Source organism: Oncorhynchus masou, chromosome 1 (assembly GCF_036934945.1).
Source record: "Oncorhynchus masou masou isolate Uvic2021 chromosome 1, UVic_Omas_1.1, whole genome shotgun sequence".
Classification (NCBI taxonomy): domain Eukaryota; kingdom Metazoa; phylum Chordata; class Actinopteri; order Salmoniformes; family Salmonidae; genus Oncorhynchus; species Oncorhynchus masou.
The window spans coordinates 34,878,771-34,901,821 of NC_088212.1; the positions used below are offsets into that span (position 1 = coordinate 34,878,771).

General features: G+C 41.6%; 2 protein-coding genes across 2 annotated transcripts; both read right to left on the reverse strand.

Annotated features, from left to right (window-relative positions):
* Window positions 1-257: 257 nt before the first annotated feature.
* LOC135542997 (dynein light chain 1, cytoplasmic) lies at window positions 258-4,421 on the reverse strand. The gene is made up of 3 exons (XM_064970112.1): window positions 4,312-4,421; window positions 1,058-1,195; window positions 258-636 (listed from the first exon to the last, which is right to left on the reverse strand). Exons 2-3 carry the CDS (start codon window positions 1,187-1,189, stop codon window positions 499-501), a joined length of 270 nt encoding a protein of 89 aa, XP_064826184.1. The 5' UTR covers window positions 1,190-1,195; window positions 4,312-4,421; the 3' UTR covers window positions 258-498.
* Window positions 4,422-4,814: 393 nt separating this feature from the next.
* Window positions 4,815-13,230, reverse strand: LOC135542974 (DNA polymerase beta). Its single transcript, XM_064970097.1, has 14 exons — window positions 13,053-13,230; window positions 12,489-12,546; window positions 12,254-12,320; window positions 11,999-12,073; window positions 11,766-11,824; window positions 11,564-11,613; window positions 11,348-11,399; window positions 11,140-11,194; window positions 10,953-11,025; window positions 10,703-10,773; window positions 9,647-9,733; window positions 9,282-9,349; window positions 8,977-9,116; window positions 4,815-5,751 (listed from the first exon to the last, which is right to left on the reverse strand). The coding sequence occupies exons 1-14, from the start codon at window positions 13,111-13,113 to the stop codon at window positions 5,657-5,659; spliced, it is 1,011 nt and encodes a 336-aa protein (XP_064826169.1). The 5' UTR covers window positions 13,114-13,230; the 3' UTR covers window positions 4,815-5,656.
* Between the last annotated feature and the right edge of the window lie 9,821 nt (window positions 13,231-23,051).

Consider the following 23,051-nt stretch of genomic DNA (forward strand, 5'->3'; position numbering starts at 1 on the left):
GCAATGTATGAATTATTTGGACGATTATCACCTTTTCATTAGCCCAGGTGAATATTGGTCACAATGTAATTCATTTTCAAGTGGGATGAGAATATATTTAAAGTCTTGTCCCACAGTTTCTGGTTATCAGGAGAAACCTGTTCCCCCTCCTTACAATCAGTGCTGTCATTCAATATATTTGGGTGATGGACCTCAAGATGCTTCATAGTAAGTGAACACAAGTAGCTAAAATAAACTACAACAGGTAAACCCAGAAAGCCAAATGATATCGCTTTTATTTAAAATCAAATTAGTGACAATCTACTGCAATAGAAAACATAAATACAAGTGTTTCATTTCTCTCACATGGCCAGGTATTTTCTTTAAACAAAGGAACAAAATGGTAGAAAGCAGCACAGAAAGGCGGTTCCCGTTGACCAGGAATGAAAGAGCCTTTCTGTCGAGTCAGTCAATATTTAATGGTCAGTTGATGTTAAAGGGGCTGGGGCGGCTGGCTCCTCAGCCAGACTTGAAGAGCAGGATGGCCACCTGGCCCAAGTAGAAATAGATGAAATGCTTGGTCTCATGGGTCACGTAGCTGCCAAAGTTCCTCCCTACAATGCAATGCCAGGTGGGGTTGTACTTTTTGTCAAACTCCTGGAAGGGGCGGAGACAGGAATGCATGATTAACATGGATCAACAAGACAGCAGTCTTAATTTTTTACAATCCAGTGACCCTGCACCACTAGTAAATGTCATACAATTTTACTTAGATTTATAGTTAACCAGTAAATCAGGTAGCTAACATTATTTAGAATGAAGGTCGGACTACTTGAACTCAATGTTATACCAAAGCCTGGGGATAACATCCCTTTCGCCATGTATGCAATTCAACCAATTGTTTGAGCATCGAACGATATTTTAGACAATCATAAAATATGGATAGCCACAGAATGAATGGATCCCCCCCAGAGAGTAACTTTTGGCAAGAGTCACACTGCTCTGTATAGGAATTTGCAGGGAGTCATTCAGGCACAGACCATGATAGTTATTGAATAGGTAAGTCTTGGGTGGGTACCTTCTTGATGTATGCGGCAATGTCTTTCTCGATGTTGTACTTCTCCAGAGCCTGCGTGGCGCACTCCACTGCATCCTGCTGCATCTCCTCTGACATGTCGGCATTTTTTATGACTGCTTTTCTGTCAGACATGGTTGCCTTAGGAAACCAAAACATCACGGTATTAACCAACAAGGACAGACTGATAGAGTTCAACCTGGGCTCACCCTGCATTTTAAACGCTATTCACTAAACACTTCTAAAGAACTTGGCATATTAAGACATCATCCACCAGCTAACATCTTCAGATCAGAGCTTAACACACCAAGCAGTAGCCAGAATAGATTCCGAACCCTACGCTTGCTTACTGGGGCCAGCAAGACACCGCAGAGCAGGTGCAGGATATGGCTCGGAAAACATACCTCAACCCAGTGGTGAGAAATGAGGTGTACTCCGAATTGTTCCATCATCCCAACTGTTACACAGAAGATAAAACGACTGCTAGAGTAGCATTCATTCAATCTTCTCGGTGTAACAGTGGATTGGACAAATCGGAGTACAACGCATTTCGCATCCCTGGATTGAGGTACGTTTTCCGAGCCATGTTTTGAGCCAGGTCCGCGGTGTCTTAATCTAAACATGCAGCCTGTCCAAACCTAGCACAGCTGTAAGCAAGCGTAGGGTCGGAATCCATTCTGGCTAACCAACTGTGGCTTACTGCTGTGCAAATACCAGTTAAATAATGACTGGCACATGGCATGGCAACTGCGCTCTGTGTAGTTTCTATGGATACACTTGTAATAGGAGTGGTGAGGAGGAAGGGGAGCTCCGGACCCTTAGTGTCTGAAAGTAATTTAGCCATTCATTGTAGTAAATGCGATCTGTACAGTTTATATATTTTCTCGAAATCTCATTTCTGGATTACTCATTAATAAATGTCAGATTTAAATCAACAAATACAATAGTAATTGAAATAAGGTTACAAGTACAAGACTACACATCTGGCTGTGTCGGCAAAGCAATGATAGCTTTCACTACTGTTGTCTTACAACATTTATCTCAAAACAGTCATGACTATTCAACAAAACATCATTGTAAAGTTTCTTTCCAGGTAATTTCTTAATTACATGATTGTATAACTACCAAATGAGTTTTGAAGTTGAGGGTAGAGTATTTATGAAGTTTGACAATGAGGATGAAAACTAGCATAGTTCAGCAAGCCAGCTAGTTTAGCCAGGGAAAACGAGCTCAGGCGTAGTGCACATGTGAGCAGTAGGCAAATCAGGAGCTGGTGGCAAAAAGTTTGATTAAACAATTCAGTCTAAAACTAATAAATCAGATGACACACACTATAAAAATAGTTTGTCCTCGGTTGCAACACTCACTACCGAGTTCAAACTTGCCTCTGGAAACAACATCAGCAAAATAACAGTTCCTCGGGGGCTTCATGAAATGGGTTTCCATGGCCGAGCAGCCACACACAAGCCTAAGATCACCACGCGCAATGCCAAGCGTCGGCTGGGGTTGGTGGAAACTCGTTCTCTGGAGTGATTAATCACGCTTCACTATCTGGATTTGGCACATGCCAGGAGAACCCTACCTGCCCCAATGCGTAGTGCCTACTGTAAAGTTTGGTGGAGGAGCAGTAATGTTCTAGGGCTTTTTCATGGTTTGGGCTAGGCCCCTTAATTCCAATGAAGATAAATCTTATTGCGACAGCATACAATTACATTCTAAACGATTCTGTGTATCCAATTTTGTGGCAACAGTTTGAGGAAGGCCCTTTCCTGTTTCAGCATGCCAATGTCCCTGATCACAAAGCGTGGTCCAACCCCATCAAACACCTTTGGGATGAATTAGAACACAGACTGCGAGCCAGGCCTAAATCGCCCAACATCAGTGCCAGACCTTTCTAATACTCGTTCCTGAATGGAAGCAAGTCCCCACAGCAATGTTCCAACATCTAGTGGAATGCCTTCCCAAAAGAGCAGAGGCTGTTAAAGTAGCAAAAAGGGGACCAACTCCATATGAATGCCCATGATTTTGGAATAAGATGATAGACAAGCAGGTGTCCACATACTTTTGGTCTGTTGTATATTTAATTAAGGAGAGCAAATCTATATACAATCTCAAAATCAGCTGTTACTCTCAATCATAAAACGATGTTTGAGTGTACCCTGAATACAGAAAATTAATGGTGAAATCGCAACCGGACACATAAGACTCCACCTCACCACTACTTATGTGTAGCTAGAATTCTCATCTTCTCCAATCTATTCAAGTTGTCAAGCAACATTTTTGTTATTTTGAACAAAACAAAAACCATAACTCACCATTTCCCCAAATTAGTCAAGATAAAATTAGCATAATAACCTAACATTGCTGTTTGCAGCTTGCAAAGTGTTTCATTTAAATTCGTAAGACAGGTGCTATCATAAAATTAGGATTTACAATACTAGAAATGGGCTTTAACCTTCTTATGATGGGCTAAAAGTCAGCCATTTTGGTCAGAGAGTTGCTAACTGGTTGCACATGCTAGGTGTATGTATATATGTACATGCAGTTAGCAAGTTGGACATTTTCGAGTTTCCGAGATCCAACTAGCATGTGAAAGCAGCATTGGAGAAGTTGTAAAATAATGCAACAAGTACTGATGTTGTATCATAATAAACACACCTTTCTAAGAAAATAAATGGATCCATGTGTGGTCTGTTGATATAGATACATACAAAATGTAGATATAAAACCTGCATGATTTTTCTATTAACTTACAATATGTTAGGTTGACACATTTTATTACACAATTTATATCGCATGCTTTACTTTTATTGTCCTGCATAAGTAAAAGCAGAAGGATTATGCCTCTGTCATTCATTCCAATTAGACTGGTTTTGATTTCTCCCTGACCAATATGGCTGCCATTTTTCACCACATTCTGGAACTTTTGGGGTTCACATTGCCCCTTTAGTAATTTAATAGGATCTCCATGGGTGCCACCTTGTAAACAAGTCATTCATGATATTATGTTAGATGTCGTAATGTAACTTGATATCGGGCTGGCAATCTAACATGAACTAGCTAGCTGCCGTTAGTAGACTAACGTTAGCTTGTAGAAGATTAATTAATGACGCCTGTTGTGTGCCACTCAGACGCAAATAGCTAACGTTAGCGGGTTCAACTGTACTTATCAACTCAGATCGCAAATTGTTCTTAGACCACCTACACTAATTTAAAAAATGAAGGAGAGCTCATAATAGCCTAGCAATTTTTTTTACCTTATTTTCCAACGCCGGTTGTCTCTGCTATATGGACGCTTGATTTCACAGCTACAACTCCCGCTAAGTGGTGGACAAAAAGTAATGTGGGTGTGTAACTGATAGAAGACACGATCACACATACCTCCTATTGGCTAACCGTTATGCACACGGTGTAGTTATTGGTCAATCTCTCGCAGCTTTTGCTGGCATTTCTTGCTGCATTTTATTTCAGCCCATCATGCTTTGCGGTTCAAACGTCGTTAGTTTCCGTGGCAACCGCTGTGTAATTGTAAACAACATGAGCAAAGACTGTACTATTAGGCTTCTGCTAATGCTTATCAGTACACAGTCAAAGTTAAAAGTTAAATAGAATACTTTTTTTTAATTACTAAAAAAACACAAAATAAATAGTTTGCTGTTAGCTAGGGGGGGGGGGGGGGGATTCCATAAGGGTAGTTACTTTACCTCTCCATGTCAAGCTTTACTCAGAATAATAGTACAAAAGTTAGGCCATCTCGACATGTTTTTGCGCACCATTTATTCCCTAGAAATCATGAGGAGAGCTCAATTACAGTGCTACATTTCCACCCATAAAAATTAATTAAAAAAAATCTAGAGAGAAAATGGACTCCAACTGCTCATGGGTACGGCTGGTTCTAAAAAGACAGAACTATATGTAACATAATATCCATTAATCACTCCAAGTGTCTTCATCTTGGAAGTAACTTCATCTCAAAAGCATGATACATGTCTCACAGACATAATACATATAAAACTTGACAGTGAGTGAAGGAAACAACAATGTACACAGATGCTGCAGGAGTGACTAGTCAGGCATACTAAAAGATCTGGTATTGTCCTAACACTAGCCCTATGCTTTAGCCTGGTAACCAGTATGTTTCTGCAGTCAAGGTAACATTGTTACCTAGCTAGCCAAACAAGACAGTGACAAAGCAGTAACAGACTGCATTGCTGTTCGATACACAAATTATTTTAGCACAATAGAAAATATATTTGGATGATTCTGCTGAGTGACAGCAATGTAAACAAATAATTCTGTCTTGGCATTGTCAGAGGGTAGAAATCTCTGGTGATGTCGTCCAAAAAAAAAACTGATCACGCATATCACAAGAGTTAGAGTGTTTGCGAGTATATTTTAACTATACATGTTCTGTCAATCTGTAGGAGACACCTCAGAACAACTTAAAAAACGACCAACAAGGTGGTGCTATTTTCCCCTCCTGGGAAAACACACCAAAATCAAAAGAAACCCTAAGACACATAGATAAACACAAACACACACAATTTTCAGCCTTGTTGGCAGTTAAATCATGCAGGGATAAAAAAATGTATTTCATCCCTTTCACTCGCTGCGTTCTTTAGGCTCTCTGTATTTCCATTGGATGTAGTCAAAGATATCCTTCTCACTGTCCACCATCAGAGGTTCCCCGGCCATACCTACAACCACAGAAACACAGACATGAACTAACCTTGCTGTTTAAACTGACTTTACACAGTTGGCTCACCCAACTGTGACGGTGAGATGGATACATTGCTGAATTTCAGTAAATAAGATACAGGTGCCGAATAAATATAATTTTTTTTAATCAACCTCTAGACACTTTGATCTGGAGGATTTATTACATGCCTTCCAAAAGTATTCACTGGCCTACACACAATACCCCATAATGTCAAAGTGGAATTATGTTTGTAGGAAATTTTACAAATGAAATAAAAATGAAAATCTGAAATGTCTTGGGTCAATAAGTATTCAACCCCTTTGTTATGGCAAGCCTAAATAAGTTCAGGAGTAAAAATGTGCTTAACAAGTCACTATTACACGCCGCGTGCAATAGTGTTTAACATGATTTTTTGAATTACCTCATCTTTGTACCCCACACATACAAATATCTCACTCAGTCGAGCAGTACATTTCAAACACGGATTCAACCACAAAGACCAGGTTGACAATGCCCGGCAAAGAAGGGCACCTATTGGTAGATGGGTAAAAAAAAAAAAAAAGCAGACATTGAATGTCCCTTTGAGCGTGGTGAAGTTATTAATGACACCTTGGATGGTGTATCAATACACGCAGTCACTACAAAGATACTGGCGCCCTTCCTAAGTAAGTTGCCGGAGAGGAAGGAAACTGCTCAAGGATTTCACCATGAGGCTAATGGTGAATTTAAAAGTAAAGAGTTAAATGGCTGTGATAGGAAAAAACTGAGGATGGTTCAACAACATAGTAGTCACTCCACAACACTAACCTAAATGACAGAGTAAAAAGAAGGGGGCCTAGACATAATACAAATATTCCAAAACATGCATCCGGTTTGCAGAAAGACACACACACACAAAAAAAAGTCTACAATAACACTAAAAAACTGCAAAAAATGTGTCTAAGAAATTAACGCTTTGTACTCGGAACATAGTTATGTTTGGAGCACCCCTTCTGAAAAAACCTACACTCGATCCCTCCGATGTCAACAACTACAGACCAGTATCCCTTCTTTCTTTTCTCTCCAAAACTCTTGAACGTGCCGTCCTTGGCCAGCTCTCCCGCTATCTCTCTCAGAATGACCTTCTTGATCCAAATCAGTCAGGTTTCAAGACTAGTCATTCAACTGAGACTGCTCTTCTCTGTATCACGGAGGCGCTCCGCACTGCTAAAGCTAACTCTCTCTCCTCTGCTCTCATCCTTCTAGACCTATCGGCTGCCTTCGATACTGTGAACCATCAGATCCTCCTCTCCACCCTCTCCGAGTTGGGCATCTCCCTAAGGCCCACGCTTGGATTGCGTCCTACCTGACAGGTCGCTCCTACCAGGTGGCGTGGCGAGAATCTGTCTCCTCGCCACGCGCTCTCACCACTGGTGTCCCCCAGGGCTCTGTTCTAGGCCCTCTCCTATTCTCGCTATACACCAAGTCACTTGGCTCTGTCATAACCTCACATGGTCTCTCCTATCATTGCTATGCAGACGACACACAATTAATCTTCTCCTTTCCCCCTTCTGATGACCAGGTGGCGAATCGCATCTCTGCATGTCTGGCAGACATATCAGTGTGGATGACGGATCACCACCTCAAGCTGAACCTCGGCAAGACGGAGCTGCTCTTCCTCCCGGGGAAGGACTGCCCGTTCCATGATCTCGCCATCACGGTTGACAACTCCATTGTGTCCTCCTCCCAGAGCGCTAAGAACCTTGGCGTGATCCTGGACAACACCCTGTCGTTCTCAACCAACATCATGGCGGTGGCCCGTTCCTGTAGGTTCATGCTCTACAACATCCGCAGAGTACGACCCTGCCTCACACAGGAAGCGGCGCAGGTCCTAATCCAGGCACTTGTCATCTCCCGTCTGGATTACTGCAACTCGCTGTTGGCTGGGCTCCCCGCCTGTGCCATTAAACCCCTACAACTCATCCAGAACGCCGCAGCCCGTCTGGTGTTCAACCTTCCCAAGTTCTCTCACGTCACCCCGCTCCTCCGCTCTCTCCACTGGCTTCCAGTTGAAGCTCGCATCCGCTACAAGACCATGGTGCTTGCCTACGGAGCTGTGAGGGGAACGGCACCGCAGTACCTCCAGGCTCTGATCAGGCCCTACACCCAAGCAAGGGCACTGCGTTCATCCACCTCTGGCCTGCTCGCCTCCCTACCACTGAGGAAGTACAGTTCCCGCTCAGCCCAGTCAAAACTGTTCGCTGCTCTGGCCCCCAATGGTGGAACAAACTCCCTCACGACGCCAGGACAGCGGAGTCAATCACCACCTTCCGGAGACACCTGAAACCCCACCTCTTCAAGGAATACCTAGGATAGGATAAGTAATCCTTCTCACCCCCCCTTAATGATTTAGATGCACTATTGTAAAGTGGCTGTTCCACTGGATGTCAGAAGGTGAATTCACCAATTTGTAAGTCGCTCTGGATAAGAGCGTCTGCTAAATGACTTAAATGTAAATGTAATGGAGCAAATCCAACATGACGGCGTACACCACTTCATATTTTCAAGCATGATGGTGATTGCATCATGTTATCGGTATGCTTTTCATCATTTCCAACAGACACTGGGTGACAAATTCACCTTTCAGCAGGGAATAACCTAAAACACAAGGCAAAATACTGTATATACTGGAGTTGCTTACCAAGATGACATCGAATGTTCCTGAGTGGCCTAGTTAAAGTTGCCAAAAAAACATATATTTTTTAATTGTCTTGAAAATATTTGGCAAGACTTGAAAATGGCTATCTAGCAATGATCAACAACCAACTTGACAGAGCTTTAAGAATTTAAAAAGAATAATGTGCAAACCTTGTTCAATCCAGGTGTGTAAAGCTCATTAAGACTTACCCAGAAAGACTCACAGCTGTAATCGCTGCCAAAGATGGTTCTAACATGTATTGACTCAGGGATGTGAATACTTACAGAAATTAGATACTTATGCATTTCACTCTGTATTCACCGAGGTCCATAGGGCCGCACAATTGTTTTTAAAGATTTCCTCGCCGACAAAATGTGTATATATTTCCCCCCCCAAAATGATTTTGATTATATCTAGATTAAATTTTTTTAAACTAAAAATGTGAGTCACATTTAATCGGCACGTGGGCCCGTATGTTTGACACCCTGGTCTAGGAATAGGGGCAAGTGGTTGATTGTGGACGGCTGATATTTCAGCGTGACTCACCAGTGACCCCCACTGGACGGATGGTATACTCGTTGAGGGTGAAGCCTTTCTCCAGAGCGTGAGTTCTCATGTTCTTATTGAAGATGTCACTGCCAGTGAAATACAGCACACCACAGTAATACTGGTCCTTAGGAATTAACCTGCAGTGAGATAAGTGAAATTGTATTTCTGTTATCTGTTATAGCAAGGTGAAGGAAAAGATAATCAAATGTTGTTGAAAGTGCTCTATCTGACCATCCTCCAGGCAACAGAGTCATAAGAACCATGTGATTAGGTGTGTATGTGGAGGGTGACTAGCTACCCACCTGATATCAATGCGTCTGTGAAGATATTCCTCCTCATCTTCGTCCTTCTGCTGCAGCTGGCAGACTCCCTAGAAACATATCAATGACCATGTGGTAGAGGGGTAGGACACTTTTATAGCTAAATAAAGACTGAATAGATAAACTTTCTGACTGATGAAACTAATTCTGCTGACAGACCTCCAAGAGAGAGAGCAACAACCACATAAATAACCAGTGAGCCATCTGCTTGAATGGTTGCTTCCGATTTAGTAAAGTACAGACCCTCTCTGCACAAAATACATCACCAATGACAACATAAAACATCTTAGTTACTAGACAGATTAAGCAACATTCCTTGCAGCTTGCTAGCCACAAACTGTCCTCACCATGTATTTGGTGTCTCCTTTGGACAGTGTGTCTGTAATGAACCCAATGGATTCAAAATGCTCCACCACGGCATGGAGAAGTTTGGGCTGGAAGAGGAAGAGCAAAGAATTATGTTATGAGTATATGCAAGTCATAAGAGTGATCTTCTGTTGAATGCAATGATGTTGGAACATTGCTGCGGGAACTTGCTGCCATTCAGCAACAAGAGCATTAGTGAGGTCGGGCGATTAGGCCTGGCACGCAGTCGACATTCCAATTAATCCCAAAGGTGTTAGATGGGGTTAAGGTCAGGGCTGTGCCGGCCAGTCACGTTCTTCCACACCGATCTCGACAAACCATTTCTGTATGGACCTCACTTTGTGCACGGGGGCATTGTCATGCCGAAACAGGAAAGGCCCTTCCCAAACTGTTGCCACAAAGTTGGAAGCACAGAATCGTCTAGAATGTCATTGTATGCTGTAATGTTAAGATTTCCCTTCACTGGAACTAAGGGGCCTAGAACGAACCATGAAAAACAGCCCCAGACTATTATTCCTCCTCCACCAAACTCTGCATTCTCAACTACTCACATTTTATGCACTACAGTGCTAGCAAACTGTAGCTTATGCTTTCAGTACTAGATTCATTCTCTGATCCTTTGATTGGGTGGACAACACGTCAGTTCACGCAGCAAGAGCTCTAATAGGTTGGAGGATGTCCTCCAGAAGTTGTCATAATTACTGTGTAAGTCTATGGAAGAGGGTGAGAACCATGAGCATCCTAGATTTTGTACCGAAGTCAATATACCCAGAGGAGGGTGGAAGCTAGCTGTCCTCCGTCTAAACACCACGGTTCTACCCTACAGAGTGCTATTGAAGCTACTGCAAAACAGTGCGTTTAATCAATTATTTGGTGACCTGAATATATTTTGTATAGTTTTATCTAAAAAAATATACATTTTTAAATATTTCACTGTTTTTATGAAATTCACTGAGGTGGATGGTCCTCCCCTGCGTAATATATATTAATTCAACAGTGCCAAAGTAGCAGTTGGCATTGTGGAGTTTGGTGGTTACCTGTTTCTCATCCACAGAGGTGTAGTTTGGGTGGGTTAGTAAGATATCAATATCCCCACTGGATTCAGCACCTGCAGGAGGGAATTCAGGAACAGTTAAACAATGAAGAAATTAAATAAAAAAAATAATCACATGCATAAAAATCTGTCTTCCCAGTGCAATCACTTCCTTGATACAACATGACAATTGCAAATATAAACACTACACACAGTTAGTAATAGTAAAACCACCGAATACATCGTGGACTCACCTCTCCTGTAGCTTCCACAGATTGTCCCAATGTACTCAGTATCCACCAACTCCAGCTCCTGCAGAATGAGAGTCTGGACAAACACACAAGAAGCATAAGACAGAGGTAAGAGTAAATACATGCCATTCTAACCACTTTTTAAAAAATCAATCCGAATTCTCTCTCTCACAATAGTCATTTCACTCACCTCCATCTTCGTCATCTCAGATCGTGGAATCCTCTTCTCAAACTCCTCAAAGTACCTACAGCGGGCACAGGGCAGCGCCACCAAGCATGCAAAGGAAACTTACATTGGAATGTATGAGTCACCAACCAATGATGCACATACAACATCAGCAAAACACTTACATTGGTGCATGCAGACTGAGACACTGACATAGGAAATTCATACTTACTTGAGTCCAATCTGCTGATGATGATTGAGCTTGTGTTCGATTTTCTTCAGATCTAAAAGCACAACAGTGTTAATGTAGTCTAATAAGAATTGAAGTTACTTTTGAAATTGTATGGCATTCCTACATATGCTCAACCCTTCACCACATGCACTGCAGGCTACTCTGGTATCTTCTTCTAAATGTAAAAAAAAAAATAGCTTTAAAAGCTGAGCAAACCTTCCAGAGTCTTCACTCCCTCATCAAAGAACTTTCTGGCAGCAGCAGGACTAGCAGAGGAGAAAGAAAGAGTTAACTGCTCAGGTGCCTTAAATAAGGGCTGGAACAAAATCATGCAGAATGGTAGCTCTCCACAAGAAAGGTTTGCCACCCAGGGGCAAGGGTCAGGGATTGGGTTTAACAAACCATGCAGAAGACATACCCAATACCAGTGACTCTGGTAAGGAAATTGATGGAGGAGCTGGTGTCATCATTACGAATCTGGTAAGATAAACACAATCCATTAGCCTGCATCAAACTGAGTGAAATTAATAATATAATCATCATCAACATCTTTAAAAAGGTTATTTGTGCATTTTGTATTGTGGTCACAGGGGACAAAGAAGTGACAGGCTGCAGAGTTTAAGTTTCACATGTCATCCCTCAAACACTTACCTTTTCTAACTTCTTAAGTGTTCCTGTTTGTAAAAACTCATCTATCTTCTTAGCGATCTCTTTTCCAACGCCATCCTATTTAAAATAGATGAACACAATAGAAAGTATAATGATGATAATATTGTTATAGTGAGTCACTGGTGAGCATTGGCTGTCATCAGATGAGCTTTCAAGTCAATCAACTACAGTCAACCACCGCTATAACAGCACTGTACTGTCTGTGACATCTTTCTCTCTCATCACTTATGCCCTCACCAGTTTCTTGGCCTCTTCCCCATTTTTGATCTTCTGGGGGTACTTGGAGATCACTGAAGCTGCTTTCCTGAAGAACACAGTGGCACAACAAAGTTATTTACAGTAAATGGAGGGAGTAAACGGGGCATAAATAAAAAAATATATGTTTGTATGACCAAGGACTGAATGAGCCACTTAAACAGATGTCTGTTGTAAAGGGACACACATCCCTCACTACACTACTCCTATCTCATACCTGTAGGCATTGTACTTGTGTATAGCTCTGTTGACATTCCTCTCATAGTTGGCCAATTCTGGATAGAAAGAAACAGATACAAAAGCACACTCACTCACAGGCTTTGCATATGGAAGAAACAAACTCTAACAGAATATTGGAGAGATTAACAGGCTATTAACCATGAGCATCACAAATGCTCACATTCTACCTCACCAATGACAGGCTGTGTAAAGTAGATTTTTTAAATGTGTGACGAGTTTGTGATGATGATGGCGGCTGTGTCAATCATCTCACACACACACACACACACACACACACACACACACACACACACACACACACACACACACACACACACTTACAAGGACGACGGGGTTAGATTTTAAAGATTGAACTAATAGCTAAATCTAGCTACCATACAACTAGCAAGTTTGCATTCGTGTTTCATTGCTAGCTAGTAAAAAGCTATCAATATTAAGTTGCGATGTTTGGTTGCAAATGAAGATAGCTAGCTAGCTAAACTATCTATTATGTGCTAGCCAGCTGTCGTTAGCTAGCTAGCCTTCAAGTGTCTTGGCTTACCGGTAAGAAAGTCTGTTATTCCCTCGTTTGGGGATTCCTGTGGCGCTTTCCTTTTACTCATCTCTGTATTCAAGCTTTTCCACAATTATATTGTATTCTTATTTTACGTGCTTGCAAGTAGTGTAGCTTACACTGCCTTTCTTCTGCTGCTTCTTCTTCTTATGATGGTTTTACCACGGACTACAACCCCCAAATGAGTATTGCTGCCACCAAGTGGCCGGTTGAAAAACCAAAACAAGGTAAAAAATAAAATCCAGACCCACCCAAATAAAATAGTACATTGACAAAAACAAAACAAAACTCCCACTTCTTCCTTCTTTCAAATCCCGATATCACCCTTCTCAGGCTCTAGGGCTGCTCTGCCGAGAAATATTGGCGCATCCACAATATCTATCTTCCTGGACCTTCTCTCCACCTTGGCAGTGCTATTAATCACCATAGCTATAAAGGCCTCAAAGTCCACCTTCTTAACCTTTAACATGTCAGGGTCCTGCTGGTGAAACACATATGCTGCAGTCAGCAGTGAAGGCCTATCCACCACCATTCAAACCCTAAACCCGTTTGACAGCTGCTGCATATGAAATGCTCTGGACAGCACTGACTTTGGACACCTCATTCTCTTTAACCCTTGTCGGGTAATTGAAATATGTAGCTTTTTGGTTCCAACCACATTTGCAATATGTCACATGAGCAAAAGCTTTACAATGATCACACTGCATTGATCTTTAGATAAATGCTCTGACTCTGTGGTTTATATACCCCAACTGCACTTAAGTAGGAAGAGACTCCATATAAAAAACAAAAGAACATATAGACTTTTTCACTATTCACCATACGATTCATCCGACGTGCATCAATCACACCAGGAATATTTTTAATCTCTTCATAATCGACTTCCCACGAGATGTCAGATATAACCCCCTTGAGGGGTGCCCTGTTCGAAAGAAACACATGGCACTTCAAACTTATCAAATTGGGTGAGACGCAACAAACGTTCCTTCTGATCCGCAGAAGCACAAAAAAATCAAACCCAGCACTCTCTCCACCAGTTTGGATATCTCAAATGATTTCCTTAAGATTGGTCATCTGCTCAGCTGCTCCTCATTAACAAACCATATTCCTACTGGATATGCAGGGACATTCTCATCACTGTACACTACTTTGCTCCGTTTTCCATTCATTTGGACCAGTGGTTCCCAAACTTTTTATAGTCCGTGCCCCTTCAAACATTCAACCTCCAGCAGAGTACCCCCTCTAGCAACAGGGTCAGCGCACTCTCAAATGTTGGTTTTTGCCATCTTTGTAAGCCTTTCACACTCACACTATATGATGCATTTTTAAAACATAAGAATGAGTATGAGTTTGTCACAAACTGTCTCTTGGGAAGTGACAGAGCTCTTATAGGACCAGGGCACAAATAATAATATAATCAATCATTTTGCTCTTTATTTAAACATCTTACAAATAAAACCTTATTTGTTCATTGAAAATTGAGAATAACTCACCACAGGTTAATGAGAAGGGTGTGCTTGAAAGGATGTACATAACTCTGCATTGTTGGATTGTATTGGAGAGAGTCTCAGTCTTAAATCATTTTCCACACACAGTATGTGCCTGTATTTAGTTTTCATGCTAGTGAGGGCCGAGAATCCACTCTCACATAGGTACTGGTTGCAAAGGACATCAGTGTCTTCACAGCGCGATTTGCCAATGGTAGGATACTCTGAGCGCAGCCCAATCCAGAAATCCGGCAGTGGCTTCTGATTAAATACAATTTTCACAGAACCGCTTGTTGCAATTTCGATGAGGCTCTCTTGTTCAGATATTGGTAAATGGACTGGAGGCAGGGCATGAAAGGGATAACGAATCCAGTTGTTTGTGTCATCCATTTCGGGAAAGTACCTGCGTAATTGCGCACCCAACTCACTCAGGTGCTTCGCTATATCACATTTGACATTGTCCGTAAGCTTGAGTTCATTTGCACACAAAGAATCATACAATGATGGAAAGACCTGTGTGTTGTCCTTGTTAATGCAGAAAGAGAAGGGCTACAACTTCTTAATCATAGCCTTAATTTTGTCCCGCACATTGTAAGTAGTTACAGAGCGACCCTGTAATCCTAGATTCAGATCATTCAGGCGAGAAAAAACATCACCCAGATAGGCCAGTCGTGTGAGAAACTTGTCATCATGCAAGTGATCAGACAAGTGAAAATTATGGTCAGTAAAGAAAACTTTAAGCTCGTCTCTCAATAAAAAAAAATGTGTCAGTACTTTGCCCTTTGATAACGAGCGCACTTCTTCTGTCTGTTGTGAAAGCGTTTACATGGTCGCTGCCCATATCATTGCATAATGCATAAAATACACGATTGTTCAGGGGCCTTGCTTTAACAAAGTTAACAATTTTCACTGTAGTGTCCAAAAAGTATTTAAAACTGTCAGGCATTCCCTTGGCAGCAAGAGCCTCTCGGTGGATGCTGTAGTGTATCCAAGTGGCGTTGGGAGCAACTGCTTGCACTTGCGTTACCACTCCACTATGTCTCCTTGTCATGGCTTTTGCACCATCAGTACAGATATCATCATGAGCAGCAGCTACGTTTGGCTACATACGGACCATTAGTGGAATTCCTGCGAGAGAGTAATGGTTAATATGATTGGATGGACGTTAATTATTTGACTAGGCTACCTGTATTTGACATTGTGTTGTTATTTCGATGAACACTAGATGGTCACATTTTATTTTTGGCAGTGAAACAAGGCTACTTAGGCGAGAAAAAAACCTCACCCAAATGTATAGCCCCTTTGGAAAATATAAATGTTTGAAAATGTGAAGAGGAGAAAAAAAGCTGGAGGAGGGGAGGGGAGTGGAGCGGGAGCGGGAGCGGGCTTGACAAGAGGAATGAAGAATTGCGTTTTAGCGCCCTATTGGATGGTGTGTGCATCAAAGATAAAAAATGCACTAATAATTATAGGAAGATATGTACCGAGGCGGCTTTTTCTCCTGCAAAAGTAAACTGGATTTCAACATTGAATAACATTAGTTGGAAAGTTGCATGGAATGTAAATAAGAATTGTGTCACTAACAAAGTCTGTCAAGTGTCTTTTCAAAGGACACACTTAATTTATCCAGTTAAACAGGTACTGTCAAGATTTACAATTGATATTGATGAAAAGTGTGTGTTTTGTTAAGTTGAGAATGAAACTAAGTCATTTATTCTATAATTGTATTTGTACTAATATTTTTTGGGACCTTTAGAGTTTCTTTTTTAGATCAACTGATGTCAAGGTTCAGCTTGATGGTAAGGATGTTTTACTTTTATTTAATAAATCAGTATTCATTATGAATCTCTATGTATGGTAAATATTTTATACATTTTATACATGAATGCAAGTGGGCTAAAGAAAAGCCAAGATTCATACCTTTAAAAATAGATTTAAAAAAAATGCTACATAAATAAATAAAAAATGGTAAAGAACAGCGAACACTTAATGCCTGTGTAATGTTATTGTCACATCCTGACCTTAGATATCTCTGTTTTCTATATATTTTGTTTAGGTCAGGATGTGACTAGCGTGGGTACTCTAGTTTTTGTATGTCTAGGGTTTTTGTTTGTCTAGAGTTTTTGTATGTCTAGGGTTTTTGTATGTTTAGGGTTTTTGTAGGTCTAGGGGTTTTTGTATATCTATGTTGGCCTGATATGGTTCCCAATCAGAGACAGCTGTTAATCGTTGTCTCTGATTGGGGATCATATTTAGGCAGCCCTTTTTCCCCACTTTCTGGTGTGGGATCTTGACTATGTGTAGTTGCCTGTCAGCAATATATTGTACAGCGTCATGTTTCTTTTGTTAGTTTGTTCGGTGTTCATTCTTTTAATAAAGACAATGTACGCATACCACGCTGCGCCTTGGTCTCCTTCAGACGATGAGCGTGACACTTAAATACAGTGCATTCGGATTATCTACATTTGAAAAAGTCCAATAAATCCATGTAATATAGCCTACACCATCACAATAAATCCATTATTTATTTTAGACAGGTCTAAAGAAACATGATATGAAGAAAATGTAGTCAAATTCAGAAGAACAGAATAACATACTCTGAGTTGTCCTTATGTTGGGCCCTGATCTGGCTATGCCAGCAGACAGGATTTGCTTAGAATTCCGTGGCATTGTTATCCTATATGCTTAATTTTAGAGTTATTTATGTCACTTTGGTTGGGCTATATGTTTACATTTTTCATATATGCTAAGGCTGCATGATGCAACTCTAATGATGACTTGAAAAAAGTTGCACAAAAGGCACGAGCTCTGCTTTGTTTTTTTGCACAGGCTGTACACACTTCATCATTATTAAGTACTTGTCAGTTTGACAAGTACTTAATAATGCCTCAAATTTCCCAGCTGCATCCCCTTTCAGTGGCCGTAATGCCCCCTAAAAAAATGCTTTTTGCGACCATTGGCTATTGTGCCTTTGGGCTAAATATAATAATTAGAATTCCCTTCTCCCAGCTGCGTGCGGAAGCACCTCTCACTCACATGGCTCTCAGTTACGTGATCAGGTTTTTCTCACAGGCAACAATTGAAGACAGACACATCGAGGCTTGAAATTCATTCCAGGTGACTACCTTATGAATCTGGTTCAGAGAATGCCAAGAGTGCACAAAGCTGTCATCAAGGTAAAGGGTGGCTACTTTGAATAATCTCAAATATAAAATACATTTTGATTTGTTCAACACGTTTTTTGGTTACTACACGATTCCACATGTGTTACTTCATAAATTTGTTGGCTTCACTATCACTATTATTCTACAATGTAGAAAGTAGTATAAATTAAGAAAAACCCTTCAATGAGTAGGTGTGTCGATACTTTTGACTGGTACTGTATATGTGTGTAATGTATTTTAATTTAGAAAGTTGCATGATAATGGTACAATCTCGAAACAGGGGCAGCAGAGAAAAATACATGTCATCTATGCACTTAAATAGCGGATGGAGGACACTGTTTCTGTATACTCCTGTTTTAAAGTGAAGCAATGCGCTTAAAGTTGAGAAATAAATATAGTAGTCCTAGCCTACAGAAAGCTGATGGGATCACTCTGTTTTCTCACACAATCGCATAGCCTATAGAGATGTTGCACAACATGAGCTCATGGGCTCTCATGAATTGTTTGATTAGATCTTCGATGACATTTGCATTGATGTCAGTGTGATTAGAGGAACAATAGAGTGTGGCGTACCAAGCAGTTAGCAAGTTTGGTAGGCTCCTAATGACCATCAGCAGCATCAGAGCTTGGAGAAGCCTAATTACCATGACTAAAGGTCATATGGAATTTGACCGCCATCATGACTCGTGACCACCATAACAGCCCTAGTCAAGTCTGGAGGAAACCTGGCACCAGCCCTACGGTGAAGCATGGTGGTGGCAGCATCATGCTGTGGGGATGTTTTTCAGCAGTAGGGACTGGGAGACGAGTCAGTATCGAGGGAAGGATGAACGGAGCACAGTACAGATAGATCCTTGATGAAAACCTACTTATTTTTTAATTTTCCCCTACTTCCCTCTCCCCTAGTTGGGTGACTTGGTGGAAAACATTTCAAATTCAATATAGTGTATCGGCCATTCAACCAGTCACTCTGATCTTAATTCCAACCCTCAGATGTCCACAGTCTAATCCATCTTTCCAAATTAACTACCATTTTACCATTTCAACTTTGCAATACATCCATCCGTTTTACTGTGATGTCTGATGAGGGTCTTGCACCTCTTGTACAATTTCTTCTGAGATTGCATAAATACTTTACAAATAGTTTTTGTCACATGCGCCAAATAGATGTCTCTATGTTTGGGCCAAATATAGGCTGGACCGGACTGAACCAAACATAGATGTCTATAATTGCCTCAGATTTGGTCCGGACAGGTCTTGGTTTGGTCCAAACATGGAGACGACTCAAAGCCGGTCCACACCAAAAAAAGTCAGGACCAAATGCTCAGTGAGAGGCATAAGATAAATAATTTAAATGTATTTATGGTAAAAGACCTATTCTCTTTGAGTGACTGCAGGGTCTCCTGTCTCTCCCTCTCCCTCTCCGGCATCAGGGTGTGGCCAGATTAAATGGATGGATCAGGAATGTTCCTACTCTTCTCCTCTGCCACTGCTTCTTCCACTCCTCAAAGCTGATAGACAGAGGGAGAGAGAGAATGAATAATAGTGTCAGAAAAGAGTAAGCTTTGTTAACCGTGAGGCAGAATCATTGGAAATGCCAATTTGATACTTCCAGTGACTTTCACTTTTGAATGCAAGAGAGAGACCCATTTTTAAATAACAGAGGAGCATACTGTATATTGGTTCAGTGTACTCACTACTGAGGCACCTGTCTCTTGACTGCACTGGGCACAGGCTGGCTGTTCTTCAGATTGGTCAATGACTGGGAGCGACAGAGAACTGTCTTCCCTGCAGCCTGTGTGTTGTGGCTCACAAAGTCTACCGTCCTGCCCTGCACCTGAAACTGGATGTACTGGATATATTCATTCATTAAGCATGCATTTGGGCTCATCATCAATCAATCAAATGTATTTTATAAAACCCTTTTTACATCAGTTGTCACAGTGCTTTACAGGTACACAGTCTAAAACCCCAAAGAGCAAGTAATGCACATATAGTAGCACAATGGCTAGGAAAAACTCCCTACAAGGCAGGAACCTAGGAAGAAATGTAAAGAGGAACCAGACTCAGAGGGGTGGCCAGTCCTCTTCTGGCTGTGCCGGGTGGAGATTTAAGAGTACATATGGCCATTTAAGATCGCAATCCCAGAGGTTTATAGATGACCAGCAGGGCAAATAATAACTGTGGTGGTTATAGAGGGTGCAACAGTTCAATAACTTAGGAGTTAATGTCAGTTGGCTTTTCATAACCAGGCATTCTGAGAATCAAGGTCAAAACAGCAGGTCAGAGAGAGAGAGACATTTATGTTCAACATGGTCCTTAGCGGAAACAGACAGAGTACACAAGAGATGCTCAGCCACATTTGGAGGAAAATGTAAGTTGAATAATATGCATCTCTTTGTTATCAAAAACCTTCAGCTGTGGAGGTAGATATGCCAATACACAGCTAATATCCTCATTGGAGGAATCTCAAATACATTTGAGCTGGAGTCAAAGTTCCTCCATTCGTTCAATCAGAGGCTATTTTAAGGTGCCTATCTCACCTGTAAACCCTGGTTCCCTGTATGGTTTTGGGTGGCTTGACGAAGTGAGGGGGGATCTCCCTCACCTGATGTACGTTCTCTTTTCCGTAGTCACACACCAGCTGCTCTGTGGGACAAACCGAGATTATATAGAACGTGAGAGAGGTACCACCGTCTAACCGTGTCTGTTTAACCTATATGCATAATAATGTACTACAATGAGATAAAGTCTAACTATTCAGGGCCCCTGTCACCCCTCTCTGGCCCCTCTCCAGGATGTGTGTGACGTTAGGACTAATTCAATGGTGCTGAGGGATGTGTGTGCTGTAGCAGCCTGAGTACAACACAGGGTCCGGGGTAAGGGGACCAGAGAGAAAGGCTGGACTCCCATCAGCGTTCCCCTCCAGACGACCCCTAGCTGGGATAAGACTCACCCACAGAAGGATGGGAGTGTAAGGAAGACAATGAACAGTAAGACACTGGGTGACATGTTGTACCAACAATTATTGGGACTTTTAAAAGGTGTGCATGTTAGCTATCTTACCAGAGACAGGACATTTGTAGTATTTGGGGAAAAAGGAGTGCTCTGGGGGTATGGGCCCAGATATCATGGAGGGACCCTCACACATCACTGAACATCTGTTGCAACAATACAGATTGGTTAATTGGGTTAGCTAGCTAGCTAGAGGTTTTTCCACTGAGTTCAGATTTCAGAAAGTAACGTTATGTCGGTAAAAAACACTCCGACCATGACCTGCTGTTAGAGAAATGTGGCTGTTAGCTCTTAAACGTTAAGTCCGAACAGCATTCTCACATACAGTTGAAGTTGGAAGTTTACATACACCTTAGCCAAATACATTTAAACTCAGTTGAACAATTCCTGACATTTTTAATCCAAGTAAAAATTAACTGTCTTGGATCAGTTAGGATCACCACGTTATTCTAAGAATGTGAAATGTCAGAATAATAGTAGAGAGAATGAATTATTTCAGCTTTTATTTCTTTCATCACATTCCCACTTGGTCAGAAGTTTACATACATTCAATTAGTATTTAGTAGCATTGCCTTTAAATTGTTTAACTTGGGTCTGTCACGAGTCCGACTGAGGGTGGTTTCCCTTCCCGGTCGGGTGGCGCTCGGCGGTCGTCGTCACCGGCCTATTACCTGCCACTGATTGTCTTTTCTCCCCCTCCTTGTATGTTTATTGGTAGCACCTGTGTGTATGATTAGTTTGTCTTTATTAGACAGCCGGCCCGCCTGGTTGTTGTGCGGGATTATTCTTTGTAACCTTCTGCTCTGTATCAGAGGAACGTGTTAGTTCCTAGTCGTGCCTTTTTTGAATCGTCATTTTGACATTCCCTGTGTTTTGGGGCCGTGATCATTGTTAGCACCCTGAGGTGCGTTTAGTGCATTAAAGAGCACAGCATTGTGGTCTCTGTCTCCTGCCTTTGACTCCACACCCACGACACCCGGATTGTTACAGGGTCAAAGGTTTTGGGTAGCCTTCCACAAGCTTCCCACAATAAATTTGGTCCATTTTCGCCCATTCCTCCTGACAGAGCTGCTGTAACTGAGTCAGGTTTGAAGGCCTCCTTGCTTGCACACGCTTTTTCAGTTCTGCCCACAAATCTTCTATGGGATTGAGGTCAGGGCTTTGTGATGGCCACTCCAATACCTTGACTTTGTTGTCCTTAAGACATTTTGCCACAACTTTGGAAGTATGCTTGGGGTATTGTCCATTTGGAAGACCCGTTTGCCACCAAGCTTTAACTTCCTGATTGATGTCTTGAGATGTTGCTTCAATATATCTACATAATTTCCCTCCCTCTTGATGCCATCTATTTTGTGAAGTGCACCAGGCCCTCCTGCAGCAAAGCACCCCCACAACATGATGCTGCCACCCCCGTGCTTCACGGTTGGGATGGCGTTCTTCGGCTTGCAAGTCTCCCCCTTTTTCCTCCAAACATAACAATGGTCATTATGGCCAAACAGTTATATTTTTGTTTCATCAGACCAGAGAACATTTCTCCAAAAAGTATGATCTTTGTCTCCATGTGCAGTTGAAAACCGTACTCTGGCTTTTTTTATGGTGGTTTTGGAGGAGTGGCTTCTTCCTTGCTGAGGGGCTTTTCAGGTTATGTCGCTATAGAACTTGTTTTACTGTGAATATAGATACTTTTGTACCTGTTTCCTCCAGCATCTTCACAAGGTCCTTTGATGTTGTTATGGGATTGATTTGCACTTTTCGCACCAAAGTACGTTCATCTCTAGGAGGCAGAACTCATCTCCTTCCTGAGCGGTATGATGGCTGTGTGGTCCCATGGTGTTTATACTATTGTTTGTACAGATGAATGTGGTACCTTCAGGTGTTTCGAAATTGCTCCCAAGGATCAAGCAGGCTTTTGGAGGTCAACACTTTTTTTCTGAGGTCTTTGCTGATTTCATTTGATATTCCCATGATGTCAAGCAAAGAGGCACTGAATTTGAAGGTAGGCCTTGAAATGCATCCACAGGTACACCTCAAATTGACTCAAATTATGTCAATTTTCCTTTCAGAAGCTTGTAAAGCCATGACATAATTTTCTGGAATTTTACAAGCTGCTTAAAGGCACAGTCAATTTAGTGTATGTAAACTTCTGGAATTGCGATACAGTGAATTATAAGTGAAACAATCTGTCTGTAAACAATTGTTAGGCCAGAAGGCTAAACTGGAAAACCCAACCTCCATCAAAATAAAAAGATGGCGGAGCCGCAAAAGTTCTTCTGTGCAAGGGTGTTTATTTACATAGTGATTCCGGATCAAAAACAACAGTA

Coding starts and splice junctions, on each gene's coding strand:
- LOC135542997 (XM_064970112.1), bottom strand. CDS start 1,189: ATGTCTGACAGAAAAGCAGTCATAAAAAATGCCGACATGTCAGAGGAG. Junction 637..1,057: donor TTGCCGCATACATCAAGAAG/GTACCCACCCAA, acceptor CGCCCCTTCCAG/GAGTTTGACAAAAAGTACAA.
- LOC135542974 (XM_064970097.1), bottom strand. CDS start 13,113: ATGAGTAAAAGGAAAGCGCCACAGGAATCCCCAAACGAGGGAATAACA. Junction 11,614..11,765: donor ACCAGAGTCACTGGTATTGG/GTATGTCTTCTG, acceptor CTCCTCTGCTAG/TCCTGCTGCTGCCAGAAAGT. Junction 11,400..11,563: donor GGGAGTGAAGACTCTGGAAG/GTTTGCTCAGCT, acceptor TTGTGCTTTTAG/ATCTGAAGAAAATCGAACAC.